At 40.0% G+C, this 17,371-nt stretch overlaps 1 protein-coding gene across 3 annotated transcripts in view; it reads left to right on the top strand.

Annotated features, from left to right (window-relative positions):
• NLRC4 (NLR family CARD domain containing 4) overlaps positions 1-17,371 on the top strand; it is a 214,486-nt gene that overhangs the window by 53,983 nt on the left and 143,132 nt on the right. For all 3 annotated transcript variants that reach the window (XM_069234479.1, XM_069234481.1, XM_069234480.1), the window contains 2 exons: positions 1,463-1,723; positions 2,313-4,235. In XM_069234479.1, coding sequence (XP_069090580.1) covers positions 1,463-1,723; positions 2,313-4,235 — 2,184 coding nt within the window. The remainder of the gene's footprint in view (positions 1-1,462; positions 1,724-2,312; positions 4,236-17,371) is intronic.

Here is a 17,371-nt window from a genome sequence, read left to right as displayed (position 1 = left end):
CACCTTTGGGTATAAGTGCGCTTTATAAATTATTAATATAATACAATACAGTTCATTTCTACTAGGTATGGTTCTGAAAGTGATTTTACTTTTTAGTCTATTTTTGGGTAGCAATGCCTTTTGGCGCTCCTGTACAGTCATGGCACAAAGGCTTATTTCACGTGAATTCCACAGAGAGGATCATGGTTGACTGGGGAAACCAGTTTTTATTTCTTACACAGGACTGGTTTACATTGCCTTCCAGTGGTACTACTGTCCGTTGTCTGTAGACAAAAAGAAACCCTTTTACTCTGAATCACATAGCGCTATAGAACGATGACAGAACACTGTAGCGTCACTGGCAACGTGCAGAAGAGTGAATGCACCATTATTAAGAAGCAGGTAGACCTATGATTGAGCGCATGCTAATTAGAGCCGCAGAAACGCACACTCAACCAGAACAATAGCAGACCAACAAACTATGAATTATCTAAAGGAAGGGCCGGTTTAAGATTCACAGTGCAATTTACGGTATTACAAGTTATGCATTACAAGTTATGCATAGACATTTTCTCTGTTAGGCGGGCCCTAGTGTGATTTAAAAAACTCACAACAGCTAGAATAAAATGTTGTTACCAAGGAAGACACTAAAAGTGCACTTTATAAAACTGAAGTAGATTAAACAATATTTGTGTCGTAGCCTCCTAATGCTTTCCATTTCATTGGGGCAGCAGTTGCAAAACCATTCTTAAACATATGCTATTCCGATCCTTCTTAAAAAACTATCCCATTGCTGGCTGACCTAACGTCTCCTGTAAAACTCTGAAAGGGATCAGACAGTCAGATGAACAGATTCAGAGACATGGCATGCATAGGCTTACATTAAGAGTAAAGCAGAGTGAAATTACCTCATGGAATTGTGCCACCCGATGACAAGTGGGTTGGATTTCCACACCTGGATTTTCCAGACCTGATTTTGCCACGCGGTCATTCCATACAGTAAAATCACATTTGACTGTAGCAGCAGCGCTTCACTTTTCTCTGACAGGATCTTGGGGTGGATGGGGGTATGGCAATGCTCCCCTCCCCCTTGGAGAAAACACCTTCCCCGTCCTACTCCTACTAACCCAATCCCCTCCTTTACGCCCAGTTCACCCAGCTGTCCCTGCAAACATTTACCAACTGCTTAGAACAAGAGATAAATGTATGTACTAAATTCCACAGAATTAGCAATTACGTGTGGGATTATGGGCCAGAAAAATTGGTCCCAGGCGAATTTTCACATTCCATGACGTTTACCTTGTAATTGCCCACTACCGATGTGAATTTACAATTCAATAACTGTAAATGTGCATACATCCGCCCCAGTACTGTGCAATTTGTGATGAAGGCAATAGTATGATAAAAAAATTACTGAGGGAGGATCTTTAGTGTCATTGAGGGCTGTGCTTACTAAGTAATCAATGTTTTATTAAATTCATAGTGGACTTCATAAGGGACACATTTCCGGATTTGATTTCAAGGCTTGGGACACCAATTATCAACCAAATCACTGATGATCTTTATCAACATCAAGTCCTATCACTGGATGAAATTGACACCATTACTGCTGATAGAGTGAGCCAAGGCCGCGCAAGACTACTGGTGCTGATGGTTTTAAGAAAAGGCCTCGCATCATGCAACCATTTTGTTCGATCCCTTGAGGCACGGGATCAGCTCCTCTTTCAGGACCTACAAGGGAAATGTAAGTATACTCAGACTATCCTCAAGATGAAACTCACCTAGATAACTTAAAGTACAGTTTTCACTGGCACTGTATTTCTGTGGTTTGGCTGGCGGATCATGGTTAATCATAGTAAATATAGTAGAAAATTCCTTGCAACCAAATCTGTATTTTCGCTTTGGCACTACAGGTGATTATCTCCTTATGGAAGACATTATGGCCCATATTTATACTTTTTTAGCGCTGCATTTGCATAATTTTTTGATGCAAAAGCAGTGCAAACGTACAAAATACAATTGTATTTTGTACGTTTGTGCAGATTTTGCATCAAAAAATGACCCAAATGCGTCGCTAAAAAAGTATAAATATGGGCCTAAGTGTCTCTCAGTAACAGGTGCCATTAAGAAAATATATAATGAGTACATTTTTAAATTATGAATACATGAGTTTGTCATTATGATGTAATTCTATGGTTAATTTCTCCCTTATTTTAAATGTAAGGGTGTACCTGACGGGTGTTGTCTGTGGCCTAATGTTGATAGCTTGTATGCCTATAAAGTTAGTATTTTTTCAAAACCTGATGATATTTCCAAATTTGTTCTTTGTGTAGGTCAGCTAGCAACACCGATACAAGCAGAGTTTGAAAATTTAACTCAAGATTTGAAGGATTTATACAAGTCTGCTGGTTTCCGCCAGTTTCATCCACTTGGAGATGATACTGGCATTGATATCCTTTTTGATCTGGAGAACACTTTCACCGACCCATTGCTCTGGAGGAAGGATATACACAATCGAAGGCTGGAGCAGATGCCATTAGACACTTTTCTGCAGGAAATTGAAAGTCCTTGCATTATAGAAGGAGAAGCAGGAAAAGGCAAGACAACCCTTCTGAAGAGAATAGCCACTCTGTGGGCCAGGGGAAAATGCAAAACCCTGCAGAAATACAAACTGGTATTCTTTATCACTCTAAGCAGTGCAAAGATTGGTCTGTATGAGAGTCTGTGTGACCAGCTTTTAGGTTTATCGTACAAGTGGAACAAAATCAATTTTATGAAAGAATTGCGGGACCTCAAAGAAAAGGTGCTGTTTCTTTTAGATGGATATGATGAGTTTAAATCTGAAAGTTGTTCGGAACTGGATGCACTTATAAAAGATAACTGTTCGTACAAGAATACTGTTATTGTAACCACTCGGACTGAAACCATTAAAGCAGTTAGAAGGTTTGGGTCAATGATTGTGGAAACAGGAGATTTGACGGAAGAAAGTGCTAAAATTCTTATTAAGAATGTCCTAGTTGAAGAAGGAGCTGAATTGTTGCTGTCCCAGTTGGAGCGCTCCCCTTTTATGAAGAATCTAATGAAGACACCACTCTTTGTGGTTATCGCTTGTGCCCTGCGGATGGGGGATAGTACTTCCCCACTCAACACTCAGACAGCTCTATTCCGCACTCTATATGACCTGATGGTAGCAAAGAATAAATATAAAACAAGGAATGTAGCATTAAATACTGTTGACCAGAGCATAGATCATTGTGGAGACTTGGCACTTGATGGCGTGTTTAACCACAGGTTTGATTTTGAGCAGGAAGACTTAGCAGCAGTGAAAGAAGAGGTTTTGCTGGCTGCAGGCCTTTTACACAAGTATACCGCTCAAAGGCTTTGGCCGGTTTATCGGTTCTTTCACAAATCATTTCAGGAGTACACTGCAGGTAGAAGGCTGTCTCAACTGTTGACCTCTGACGTTGAAGCTGAGATGATCAGAGGGGAGACTTACCTCAACAAAATCAAATCAGTTTGTGAAGTTACCACTACTTACAGCAATTTGCTTTTGTACACGTGTGGCTCATCCAAAATGTGCACTAAAAAAGTTGTACGCTATTTGTCAGATGTTTACCAGCTGAGCAGCCAATTTGGTCCATTGTCTTCAAGCAAGTTTGTAGAATATGGCATTGGTTTGTTTTATGAAAGCACTACTCAGTCTGACCTAAGTGGAGAATTTCAAAGATTGTTTTCTGGGAAAATATTGTACATTAATACCCAGAACATCTCTGCCCATTTATTTGACTTTTTCAGGTTTTTACCCAACTGTTTAAGCTCCCTTGATCTTATCAAATTGGATTTTGATGGCAATGTTGCTGTTTGTTTAAATGATAGCCTGGAAGGTATGAGTGTAGGAGGGACAGAGCCACCTGTGTGTAAGACGTATATTCCCAAGAAAGCAGTGGAGTTGTTTTTTGACTGGAACCAGTCACTTGGTAAATTGCAGATGACGCTCAAAGACTTCAGCAGGCTCAACAGAAAAGACATTAAGTACTTGGGTAAAATATGCTGCTCTGCAGCCAGGCTCAGCTTGCACATCAAGAATAGTGCAGGAATCACTAACACCCTCCCACAGGTTCTGGAATCCTGCAAGAACATGCAAGATTTGATTGTTGAAGATACTCCCCTCAGTTTAGAAGATGAGCAGCGAATTGTAGAAATGATGGTCTTGAAATCCTTATACATTCACCACCTACAAACTGAGCGCCTACAAGGTACTGTGTTATGTATATTGTTGATATCTGCCTCGGATAAAGTGCAGTATTTTATACTCTTCACTATGGTAAATCTAATGGGATGTTGAAATTATTTCCAGTAATCTGTATGACAGATATTTTCTCAGTTACACCTTTTGTTTCTTTTTTCTCCTTTTCTTTTCTTTTTTTTGTTTTGTTTTGTTTTGTTTTCTTTCTTTCTTCCTTTCTGTCTGTGTGTGTCTGAAATGCACACTCTCACAGGCTTAGGGTCTATGTAGCAATTTGTTTGTTTCCTACTGATATTTATGCTGGGAATCCTAGGGCATGCCTTTATTTTTATCACACAGTGCAATTTGTGTTTCTCATGGACTAGAGTGAAAAGCAATTTAAATTGAAATCACGTAGGTTCCAACATGGCTGTATGTAAAGATATTGGGTGGTTACAAATAGAGATGATGATTATACATGGGAAATGAGAAATGTGTAGATACAGACAGTATAAAAGATTGCTACAGGTTAAATATTTAGAATATGATACATTGTAGGCCAGGGTAACATTTGTGACTATAGGGTAGACATGGGTCAAGAGGGATGATGTAGAGGGTTGTCAGTTCTTTGCATCTTCGAGGCACAGAAAATGGGCTTGAGGGCAAACTTGAATGTGTGACTGGAGGGGTCAGTCAGAGGTCAGTGCATCGAAAGACCAACATTAATGATATGTACTTTGCTTTGGGTTCTGCCAACATGTCATTGCAATGTGAGCACTGTGATTAAGTGGGGTATATCTGGTAAATCATTGTGAGATATTGCAGCAAGTTGTACCAAGTAATTCAAAGGACTCTACATGCAAGGATGAGTAGTTTGTTCTATGCCCTGTGTTTGTTTGATAACTATTTGCATTGTGATGGGCCTACCCAGGGCCCACTTGTTTCTTCTTCCTCCTACATTATGTGCCTGGATCAGCCCATCTTTCCTTCAGAGAGTTCAGACCCAGGTGCTGTCCACCCGATGTTTACTCACAAAATGAGACACCAATCTTAGTGATAGTTGCAGAGTTTATATTAGATGAACTATAAAATGGAGGCTTCTTAAAGGGCAATGGTCACAATGGAAAAATAGGCCTTCTACCCACTCCGTTGGGTACTTATTCACTCACCCCTACCTAGGTGCCACTGCTCGTAATTTCCAATCCCAAAAGCCTGTTTCTATCCTCATTCAGTCCTGTCCACTATTTCTGCAATACTTTTATCCATAGGAAATCCCGCCTTAGGAGTGGGTTTCCACCCCAGTCCATTTTTCCTCTGTAATGCAATCTCTCTCACTGACCATTATTTCACCTCGTACTCACTGACAGTAAAATCCACAAAGGAAGACAACATTAGCTACTTGTTAGAGCACTTCACTATCCATATATGTCCTTATCCTCAAGTGTGTTTTAGACCTATTACTAGAGACACCTTCCTTCCCTCCCACTACACTCCCTACTGAGCCACCATTCAACTAACTCTACAGCATCTCACTCCGTTCCCCTACACAGCAGTTCTCCCTAGCCCGCAGTCACTGGAATGATGTTGGTTATTGTCTAAGCACTTTGAATTGATTTCTTGTGAAAACATTGTCTTGGCTGAGTTTGAGCACCATTGTAAGGTCATATTGGATGGCTTTGCTGTAGATAGATGCTTTAGCAAGCATGGGTCTGTCCCATACCTGCCTCATACCTACAGATTTACTGCTGAGGGGTGAAATTATGTGCTGAAAAACTAACAGTTTGGAAATCACTGCAGAGCAGTGATTATTTTGCAAAGTTGTGTCAATTATTTCTGTGAGTTGACACAAAAAACTGAAAACATCTTGTGTTCAGGCGGTTGACTTCACCCTGGATCACAGTATTTTATAAAATGATTGCTCATAGATATTCTGCTTTGCTTGTCCATCAGCCAAGCAAAAGTATGTAAATACATGGGTCTGTTCTGATTTTTTTTAAATTGAGCCAGTTAAAATTGCTACAACAGCAGTTGGTTTCAGACGATGTGAATGGTATCTTTTCAACAAATAGTTTTTGGTGTTGATCTGTAAATCATAAATTGAGTGCTAGGTAGCCATTTATGAAGGTGATTTCCCATGCATAACCTGGCAGCCCATGTTATGACTTAATTCATGATGAGATGGAAGGGCTGGCATTCTCACAGATGATCTTCATGTTGTGAGATAGTTCACAACTTCAGCACTTTTATGATTCAACCATTAATTCACATATGGATAATGCAGATAGAAAACAGAAGTTTACCCCTCCCTACTTGTAGGCATGTCATCTGCCTGCCCGTAGTAACCACTTGACACCAAAATGGTAGTTATCCAGCTTTATTCTGAATCCTGCTACAGCCCACCACCAGAAAACGTCCGATCACAGATCACAGCAGTTAATCACTCAACAGTCACCCACAGAAATGTCAGTGACCATTCCATTCTGGAACATGGAAGCAACAGAAATATACACAAGTAATTAGTAATAAGTAAGTAATACAGTTAAGTGAAGTATGCAGTACCTACTGAATACAACAACACATTCCCTCCATCGAACAAAATCAAAAACAAAGAAAGAAAAAGAAAAAAAAACTACATTTATCCCTATAAATAACATTGAACATACTTTGTCAAGAATAAGTCACTATCAGTATATAAAACAGTCACCAAACCTACTGGGCAGCTTTAAGTGACTCACAGCCCTCAATTTTTTCTCGTCAAATTCCGAATGAACATTTAACACACAGTTCTTTTGAACGCTTTTTCCCATGTTGATATCGTGGCTGTCTGAAAAAACAATGATGAGAAATGTCAGACACTCCAGACTCTAAATCATCAACAAAAGTTGACCTATCCGGAACTCCAGCTGTATGATAAAGTCTATCATTGCTTGAAGCAACTTTATCACCTTGCAATCAATTGGACCAATCACAACCATTCGCATTACATTCCCTACTATATTTCTCTATGATCTCAGCTTGTTGTTGAGTAACATGAACCAAATTACGTTTAATCCACCAACCTTTGCTCTCAAGCAAAACTGCACCCTTATTCACTTTCTTTACTTGATAAAGAAAACTTCAACCCCCCTATTTCTTGTCCAATTTGGATTTTCGTATTAAGACCAAATCATTAACATCTAAGGGCTTGATTTAGATCTTGGCGGTTGGAATACTTCATCACAAACATGACAGATATCCCGTCTGCTATATAATGATCTGCATTGGACATAATGAGATCGTAATACAGGGGACTGGATATCTGTCACATTTGTGACAGAGTATCCCCCTCTGCCAAAATCTAAATCAGGCTTTAGGTTTGTAGAACTTTTTCCTTTGTCAAAAACATGCTTCATTTCTATTAGTTTTTGCATGACCGCAGAATGCTCCTCCAGATTGACATAATCATTCTTAAAGTCTTTACCCTTGAGTGAAAACCAGGCTAAACATATGTTGATATGAACCTTCCTGCTTTAGATCAATGTAAATGGAGCTACAGTGTTAGCATGAGGTGACACATTGTAACATGAAGCCTTGGTTTTAAAAAAAATTAACATCCTGTCCTGAAGTTAAAGCTGTCTGAATGCCTTCTTTCATGAACTTGTTTGCTCTCTCCACCAGACCATTTGAAGTGGGGGAATGCAAGGCTACTTTTTTATATGTCTGGCTTCATGTATTTTTAAAAACATACACATCCAACTAGACAAAAATGTGTGCCTTTGTCCATTACATTCACCTTCAGTGCACCCCCTAAGAAAAAAAAAACTCTTCCAAAAAGTTATGGTGGATTCAGTGCTCGGCACAGTGACAAAAGGATAATAAATCCACTTAGAGTGATAGTCAGTTAGTACAATTAGCTACCTCACGTCACCTGGAAAAACTTCAAGAGGACCAGAAATATCCAACCGAATTTTATCCCAAGGTGACTCTGGGAAGGGAACAGGCTCCAGCAGTGTGTCACTGGTCTTCCAGTGCTTGTCTGAAAGAAGGAATTCCTGACAATTCTCAATAAAACAAATTACTCGAGCATCTGGAGAAGGCCATTTGTCGTTTTGTGTCAAGAATTTAACAGGCTTGGTGATTTCCAGATGTCCCTGATGAGATATCAGAAGGAAAGTTTTCTTTATTTCCTCTAGGGGTACAAACAGGTTTGTCTCATGAATATATCATTCAAAATTGACAGCTGATCAAAGACTTGCAAATAAACTTTCAAATCACCAGCTAAATTTCTATTTTCGGGCCATCCATTAATGATACATTTCTTAACTTAGGCCAGTTTCTATTCACACAAATACTCTTTATCTTCAGTGCACACACATCAGCACATCCATAACAGTCACACATTCGGTGTCAGTGTCATCATTCCCAGACATATCCTCTAAAACCATGCTTGACAAACAGTCAGCACAAACGTTTTTCCCACCAAACGTATATTCTTGAAGTCCTGAAAGCAACCACTCAAGCCTTGCAAACGCACTGCGGGAACTACTGCCCCGAAGGATATGAACTAAGGGTTTGTGATGGGTCATGATTTCAAATTTAGAACCCCATTTGTGTGACCTGAATTGTCATACAGCCCACGTGCAGGCAAGTGCCTCACGTTCAACAGTGCAGTAGTATGTTTGAGCCTGTTTCAACATTCTAGAAGTGAATGCTACTGTCTGCTCTCTTCCAGACACCCACTGACTTAGAACCACCCCACGTCCTGTGAGGCTGGCATCTACAGTAATTGCACACATACTACCTGTGAACACTCAAAGCCGGAGCTTCATCTACTAATTTTTCAACATTACCGAATGCTTCATCCAACTCAATAGGCAACTGAATTTTGCTAGTTTCCTAAGTAAATCTCTCAATGGTTCAAAGGTTTGCACTTAACCATAAATCAAACACACATAGTATTCCACCAGCCCTAAAAAGGAGCAAAGTGCATCCCTTTTTTTTTGGCAGTGCCATACTACTGATGACTTTGATGAGACAAAACTGGTTCGGTACTTTCATTAGAATCAACAGATGACACTCCACTGATAGGAATCTCTACATTCAGTGCTCTAGATCAGTGGTTCCCAACCTGTGGGCCGGGGACCCCTGGGGGTCCGCGAAGCCTCCTCAGGGGGTCCGCGACTGCTTAAAAAAAATAATAACGTTAGGTCCCAGCTATCAGAAATGACTCAGTGGGGGTCCTCGGGTTCCAAAAATGATTCAGTGGGGGTCCCCGGGCTCCAGTACTGATAAAATGGGGGTCCACAGAAGTCAAAAGGTTGGGAACCACTGCTCTAGATGACACCATTAAACGTTCAATCACTTTTGCCAAGTCTAACACTTCTAATTACTTAGGATTTCTGCAACTTTATAACCTTTCCTGCATTTTTCTGTAATAGCAGTTAATACAAATTGATAGCAAGCGTATGTATCCACATTGATGCCAAATTTGCACATTGCAGCTATGATTCTCAATGCCAAAACATATTCTTCTATGCTTTCATCAACATGTGGTTTGCGCTTGAAAAAATGACGTTGTTTCAATATAATAGTTGTTTCCTCTGATCACTGTTTTTGTAACCTTTTAAGCGATTCAGTATATTGATCCCAATTAGAGTCACTTGTTTGACCTTGTGGAGTCGGTACAGTTGACAAATTGTCAAAGACCGGTTGCACAGCTTGACTGAGACTGCCAAATAATAAAGCCAAGTTCCATGCTGATGAATAATTTATGGTGTTGATAGCAACCAAATAATCCTCAACCACTTGATTTGTGGTTTGCCGGGATGTTGCAAGAAAGGAGGATCCTGGACAAATTGATGTAAAGAAGACATGGTTGCTTGAATGAGAAAATACTGTACAGCTCAATGGGCAAACACATAAGTATCCGAGTAACAACGGACTGAAATACCTGTGTGGACTTCACAATCTTCTTTTCTGTTATTAGGTTCAGCTCAGTATCAATTTGTCCATGAGTTGCACCGGAACCTAAAGCGTGCTGTACAATGAAGCGTGCTGAATGGCAACAAAGTGTGAAATTGGTGTTGAAAATGGAGCAGAGATTAAAAACAACACAAATGTTTCATCAATCCACCTCGCCTAGTGTAACAATATCTCCGCTCGCATATAGCATTGTGTGTGACAGCTCATACAGTCAACAAAGCTGTGTCTCCACTGAAACCTTTTGCCTCCTCTTCCGTGAGCGAGGACGTTGAGCTCCCCTATGCCGAACTTCACACACACATGGTGGGTTGCAGGAATGGGCTGTTTGCTCTGGACAATAATATGTGATTTTACTGAAATATCGGCAAAGATTTAGGTCTCCACCACATACTGCTCCGTCCAGAAGGCACCCTCGGAAACAGGTAAACCCTGATGGCTGTAAGCTGCCCAACAAGTTACTTGGTGGGCAAGGACGTAAGTGGACGTTCTCTTGTCGCTAATGTGTAGTAACCAATTGACACCAAAGTGGTAATTATATCCAGTTTTGTTCTGATCCATGCTACTGGCCACAGCCAGAATATGTCCAGCCACTCATAGGTCCCAGCAATAACTCACTCACACTGTCACCCACCAGATCATCAGTGACCATTCCATTCTAGAACACGGAGACAACACAAATGTACTCAAGATAAGTAATACAGGTAAGCACAGTAGACTCATGCCTGCCTCACACTGCTTAGGAACCACAGCAAGTGTATGGGACAAGACACCTGTAGTCATCTGCCATGAAGCAGAAAAACAGAGATTTGAGGTGAGCAAACTTAGTGCCACTGATTTTGTACAGTGTTCTCTATAAAGGAGCTGCTGCCCACCTAAAATTTGGGAACTATCCTGTTCTCCCTACTTGTCTTTTTCTGCTTAATTTATACACCACCTGAAAGAGACAGTTTGGGTGTCTGTCTATCTATCTATCTATCTATCTATCTATCTATCTATCTATCTATCTATCTATCTATCTATCTATCTATCTATGTTTGTATCTATCTATATTTATACATGCATTTGTAGCGTAGAAGAGAAATTAAAGTCCTTGGTCCCCTGCAAAGATATCTAAGAGTATGTATGTTAATGGTAAGGCTTGAGGACCAGCGGTAATCGGTGCAGGTTTGAAGAAAGCAGCCAGTTTATTATTAATCACCTGATTGCTGAAGAAATGTGTATAGTGCATGTCCTGAGGCATTGGTGATGGTCAGCAACAGTGTCAATGAGGACTGAATTGAAGGCAATTAATACATTTTTAAAGATGAGTAGGAAAGCAAGTTGGTATCCCGAGTTTGGTCCCATACAAATCTCTGTGATTGCTATGCTATCCATAGGCCAGAAGCTTGAAATGCAGGGGACCAGGACAAATGGTTTTCAAGAAAGGCTTAGCTATGATAGTATTTTACAGATTCTGGCAGGACCAAGATATGTCGGTAAAGGTTAAGTAGCTCCCTAGCATAAAGTCACTGAAGAAAGAGATGAGAACAGCATTCTTGAAGGTACTGGGATTTAGGTCATATTTGAGACTGCTCATTTCCTGTCTGGAAAAGCTTAAATTGGGTTGCAAAGTGCTGTGGAGGGTTAAGGCTGCTGAAGGGATCTTCTGTTTGTTGACGGCAGAGGAGATACAATCAGAAGGGAGAGGTGGTCTGGTGTGCAGGATTTGATGAAGGGGTGTCGGGGCAGTAGGGTGGCAGAACTGCTTATTAGATTGGGGACATTTTGTGCCCTTTTACAGAGCTGTGCGGGTTTGTATGAAGGCCATAGTATTACTTGTTGTACACATTTTGTAAGGCAGGCCTTGCAGTAATCTGATTTCAAGATATGCTTGTTGTAGGTGGATTTAGAATCACACCCGGATACTTTCAGTTGACAGCGATCCTGCTATTGGGTAGAGAGGTTAGTGGAAACAGGAAATTTGAAAGTGTGAACGTCGACAGGTTTAACAAGAAAGCAAGATGCATAGTCCAAGTGAGTAAATGATGGCAGTAATTGAAGGTGATGTGACAAGTTGAAGGATAAGTTAGAAAAGGGTGGGAATAACTTAGTGTGGTTTTGAACTGTTTAAAGAAATTATTTTTCTCCTGCATTCGAGATCCCTTTGGTGCTTTCTGTTCAGGTGCGGATGAGGTTGGCGAACCTCTCATGAAAAAGTATTAGTAAATGATCAGACCAAGCAACAGCAATGGTTTTGAAAGGACTAACCAGGACATTCTCACAGTGAATGAGTTCCAGGCAATGATCTTTGATGTTTGATGTGGTATAGTAAGGTGCAGGTCAGTGTTGATGATTTCAGTAAATTCGCAAGATGGAAAGGAGCAAGGTTTTCCATGTCAAAATGTACCGGGATCGGGAGATTGAATGGGGAAACGTCCATGATTTGAGATGGCTTTTTTCAAGAGATGAGCAAGGGTTGGTAGGATTTTGGCAGGCTACAGTAAAGTAGGGAATCCATTCTCAACGAGACAATGAAAAGGCAGAGGTGGAAAGTGCAGAATTCTGAATTAAATATCCTGAAATAGGTAGTGTAGTGGAAGCTACTGGTCTGCTGGGAATGTTGGTTCTGTTCCATGATTTAATGATGCTGTTAAAGGATACTTGGTAGAGGAAGATGGGATTTGTAATTTGGGTCAGCATGATTTCTGCTACAAGGAGGCTATTGAGATTGTGGTTATGGATTAGGTGCTGCGTGGAGTTGGCATGAAGGATCATGGAGCAGTCTTTGGTCAGAGTACAGCTAGTGACTGGAGGAAGAAGCAGAATAATCTTGAGAATGTACATAAAGAGATTGGATGACACTTCAGAAGAAAATATAATTGAGGTTAGGATGACTGGCTGAGGGGTATGAACCATATTGGAGGTTGAGGGCAAAGAATTGAACTCTTGCACAGTGAAAAGTGACAGGTGCCAATACAGAGAGGGGACGAGTGAGAGTTAGGGTTGGTGGGGGATGGCTTAGGTTCTCCTATCCAGTGGAGATAATGTCTAGAGATAGCAGAGGGATAGTGATATTTGGGCAAAGCATAAGGCTACTGTGCATGAAAGTAAACACTGACCAGAATTTCTTACTGTACACATTGTGTCCATGCATTTCATTCCTATTGTGGCCTCAATAAAGGGATTAAAACACACACATAAACCATTTTATAGTGCCAAGTACAGTATAATGGATTGTAGTGAACGATAATATGGAAGTATATTGAGAATAACATGAACCCATTTTCATAAAGAGATTATTATTTTTAGTCTTATTTTCAACTTGTTATTGCATGATGCAACAAGTAAACACTTGCAACCAAGACAGTGGTTTTATCAAAGCTAGTATGCAAACAAGCATATTTTAATCAGAAGATTAAAATGGTTTAACCGGATTGATTAAGTTCGCTCCATTCAAACAAATTGCTTTGTGTTTAGTGAAACGGCAGGTAATCCGCTAAATATAATGCATTCACAAATTTGGGTGGTTAATAGACAAACTAAGTATGAACTTGAATTGGAAGAAAAATGATTCACATAATGAAGTGGCCAACATTTATGATGATCATGAATTTCTATCAAACTATCAACAGTTTAAAGATATAAAATAGAAAACCGTTTGGCTAAATACATTTACACTAGACTTTGATGTGTAGTAAATTCTGTACCCATGTGAGTTTTGGGAAAATGTCATTAACTTAAAAAAAGAAAATGGAAACTATCTAAAAATGTATTTCCTTGACTAATTCAACAACATAAGAGAGATTCCAATACTTTAATTGGAAAACGAAATATAGAACTGTAATTATTTTCTGAAAAGTAATATTGAGATGAATAGGAACAACATTCAAACCATTATCTACATTGTAGGCTACAGTAATGGCTATAAAACACAGAAACCATCTTTCTTCCTTGCGATTGAAACCAAGAATACATCACTGCTTTGTTTCAAAGAGCCACATGTTCTTTTCCAAATATTCTGCCACAACATTGAGACTGTTCACATGTGTGGGACATGTGTGTTCACAAGTGCCCTAAAATACCCTTCTGTAGCAGTATTATTGAAGTCTGCAAATCACGCTTCATTTCAGAATTTTGCACCAACCAATAAGTACTGGACTTGGATTTCAAGTCAAGAATTGGATATAAAAATTAAGAGCATGCTTCCCTTTTTGTGATGGAGTGTGACAATATTTTTGTGTCTATCACAAGGGCCCACAAGCTCTGCCTACTTCACCTATACTGGACCAGTTTAGGATGCTCCCTAAGCACTAGTTTGTAATAGGTGCATAAGTGAGGTCCAGTGCCAAAGAAGACAGTGAGCTAGGGCCTGATTTAGATCTGGGCTGACAGTTTACTTCGTCACAATGGTGACAGGTATCCCATCTGCCGAAATATAAATCCATTCTATCTTGTGAGATTTATATTTCAGAGGATGTGATATCTGTCACCGTTGTGTTAGTCTTAGTACTTGATAAAGTAACAGACAGTGGAAATTTTGTAAAATGTGTCCTTAACTATGAGAGAAGTACTAGCCATAATTCTGGTCTCACAGTTGGGGTTATATATCTGCGAGAGAAGGCCTCTGGGGACTGAAGCACCGCTCCTCAGGTATTATATAACATATTTGCTACACACCTTTTTCTAAGGGTCAGAATAAGAGGGTGAGTTCTATGGGCTGACCTGGAAGAAGGACACCTTGTAATTCACCTTCAAGTGCCACATCTACCAAGGTTGTTTTGGGGAAGGACAATCCCTCACTTATGATATTGGAACATTGCCATCAGGGATCAAAAAGTTAATAACTTCCCCAAAAAATCCCTCTTCGATGGCCCCAAGATCATCTTTTTGTTTGGTTGCTCCCAATGATAGTCAGTAGTCCAGGAAGAGAGAAGGAAAGTATGGTTTGTATGGGCTGCCCCATCATATCATTTAGAGATCAAGGAGCACAAAAGTGAAATGATCACTTCAGCGTGATGGATCTCAAGAGCCGTCTGCTGGGGCCAAGTCTCGGAGAAGCAGCAGCACGTCTTGTCCTACCAAGTAATAGAATGCACAGCGCAGCTCTGCTGCTGTAGCTTAATGGTTAATAAGATGTGATTGACATCTCTGATAGATGTCTTGAGGTCTGCCAGTTCCAGGGAAATTAGCAGAATCCTTATTTCTTGTATTTTGTAGATGTGCATGGTGCTTTCTTGGTACAGTAATGTTGGGTATCCTTTCCTTCTCCCCCACCTGGCTGATTGCGCTAGCCTTCACCAGTTATTGCTGGAACGCTACTTCATCAAACCACATCTAGAGGTGCATATGAGTTAAGTGGTGACTCTGCCTTATGGCCACACTTCCTCTACTTGCTAACAGTTTGTTGTTTTGTTTGTGCCTGAGCCTGCTGCTATGGCAGTTGTCCAGCACCTGGTTTGCTTGCAAGCGTATATGTTAAGAGATGCCTACTGGGTTGAAAGCAGGACCATTTGCCTTTGTGCTGGCACCACTTGCAGTGGGTCAGATTGCCCCCTTCATCACCAAGTTAGTTGCCCCGACTGAGAAGCCACTGATTGGAGCCTTTGTAGCACCCCCCCATGTCAAGGGAAACACCATTTGTAAGGGAAAACATCACCTAACCCTAAATCAGGAGATAGGTTTACTTCCCTTTTACATTTACTCACTTTTCTGGACTCTGAGAAACTATCCCTGTGCTTTGCAGGTTACTGATAAACTGCATTGTTGATGTTCTGTTTCAGCTTTAGTTTTGTATTACCATGTGAAGGTTTTCAAATCCATAGACTAATGCTGTTTTAGTTGAACCATGGTTGTCCTTCATTTGAGAGTGTTGTGCTTGCTTGTGATCAGTTAGCAATGATGAACAGTACATTTTGCTACCATTGTTGAACTATTCCATTGATGAAGCGACTGTACTGCAAATGTGCTGTAATTTTACTTTCAGGATTGTGTAAGTATGTATGATTTTGTTTGTGATCACGTAAAGTGTACAGGGTTTATAGACGAGGCCTTGGTTTTGTGACCATCTATTTGTGTATTTTGTTTCATACACTCTTTCTACTATTTGGTTCCCTTACATATTGTAAATATATTGATATATTTTGAGATTTTACTAGTATGTTGTGGACTCATAACTCTGGTTGGGCATTTATATCTTTATAGTAATTGTTATAATTGTGTTATATTGTACCTGTCAGCCTGCAAACTGAGATAGGTCTGGATTGTTCACCCACATCTACATGGAGAGACAAAGAAATTTAGGAGGCAAACGTTCCATCGCAGACCATGTACCAAGAGAAACACTAGTAATCTCACCTATGATAGTGCTTGGCTTTCCCTGCAATTGAATGTAACAATAAAAATGCTTGACAAGTCGAATTACATTATTCTGTGTACGCAATTCTGCAATTGAAAAGTCAGTACAAGTGTTAAACCACATGGCCTCTGAGCCTAAACCAAAAGATTATAGCTTCTTCAAAGCTATACTTATCTATAGGCGGGTAATCAGACTGAACAGTTGAGAACCCTAAAAAAATATAATTGTATTATCTTTAGATTATATGGTAAAGCTTTAACCCCCATTGTTTACACTTTGATGTGATACGTTCCGATATTTGTTCTCTTGTTTTGATGGACTGTGATGACACTTTAGAGTCATTTTAAACTCACTGAGTTATGATCAGGCTAAAATCTTAGGAAGCAGTGAGACCTGTGATAAGGATGTAGAAGAAACAGACAACAGACTCTTGATACTGCTTGATGCGTAGAACATATAGAAGGACTTAGGAGGTATAAACAACAGATTATTTATGCCGGTGGCTTTGGTGTTATCAGTTCGTCTGATTGGTGGGCCAAAGGATCCTTGTTTGATTGGAGCCATTCAATATTTTGGCAAGATAATTCTGGGTAAATCCTGTGGGCTACCTAGGATACAATTATCAGTAACTTGTAGATGGCCATGTTTTAGCTATGAGCCACCCCGCTTTAAGACGGAATGGAGCAATAAGTGTAGGATTGGCAAATTAAATTTGTTTCTTTGATGTTCCTGTTGCTTGGTTATTAACCTTGTCCAGTGGGGAGAAGAAATATTATGGGAGTCCTACACTAAGCCTATTGTAGTAATCTAATTGACAGAATACCAAGAAATTTAATAATGCTTTGGCAGTATAGGAAGCAAGACAATGCCTA

The sequence above is a fragment of the Pleurodeles waltl genome, chromosome 5 (genome assembly GCF_031143425.1).
Source record: "Pleurodeles waltl isolate 20211129_DDA chromosome 5, aPleWal1.hap1.20221129, whole genome shotgun sequence".
Taxonomy (NCBI): Eukaryota; Metazoa; Chordata; class Amphibia; order Caudata; family Salamandridae; genus Pleurodeles; species Pleurodeles waltl.
Note: the sequence above shows the minus strand (reverse complement) of the source record. Positions and strands in the feature narration are given on the sequence as shown.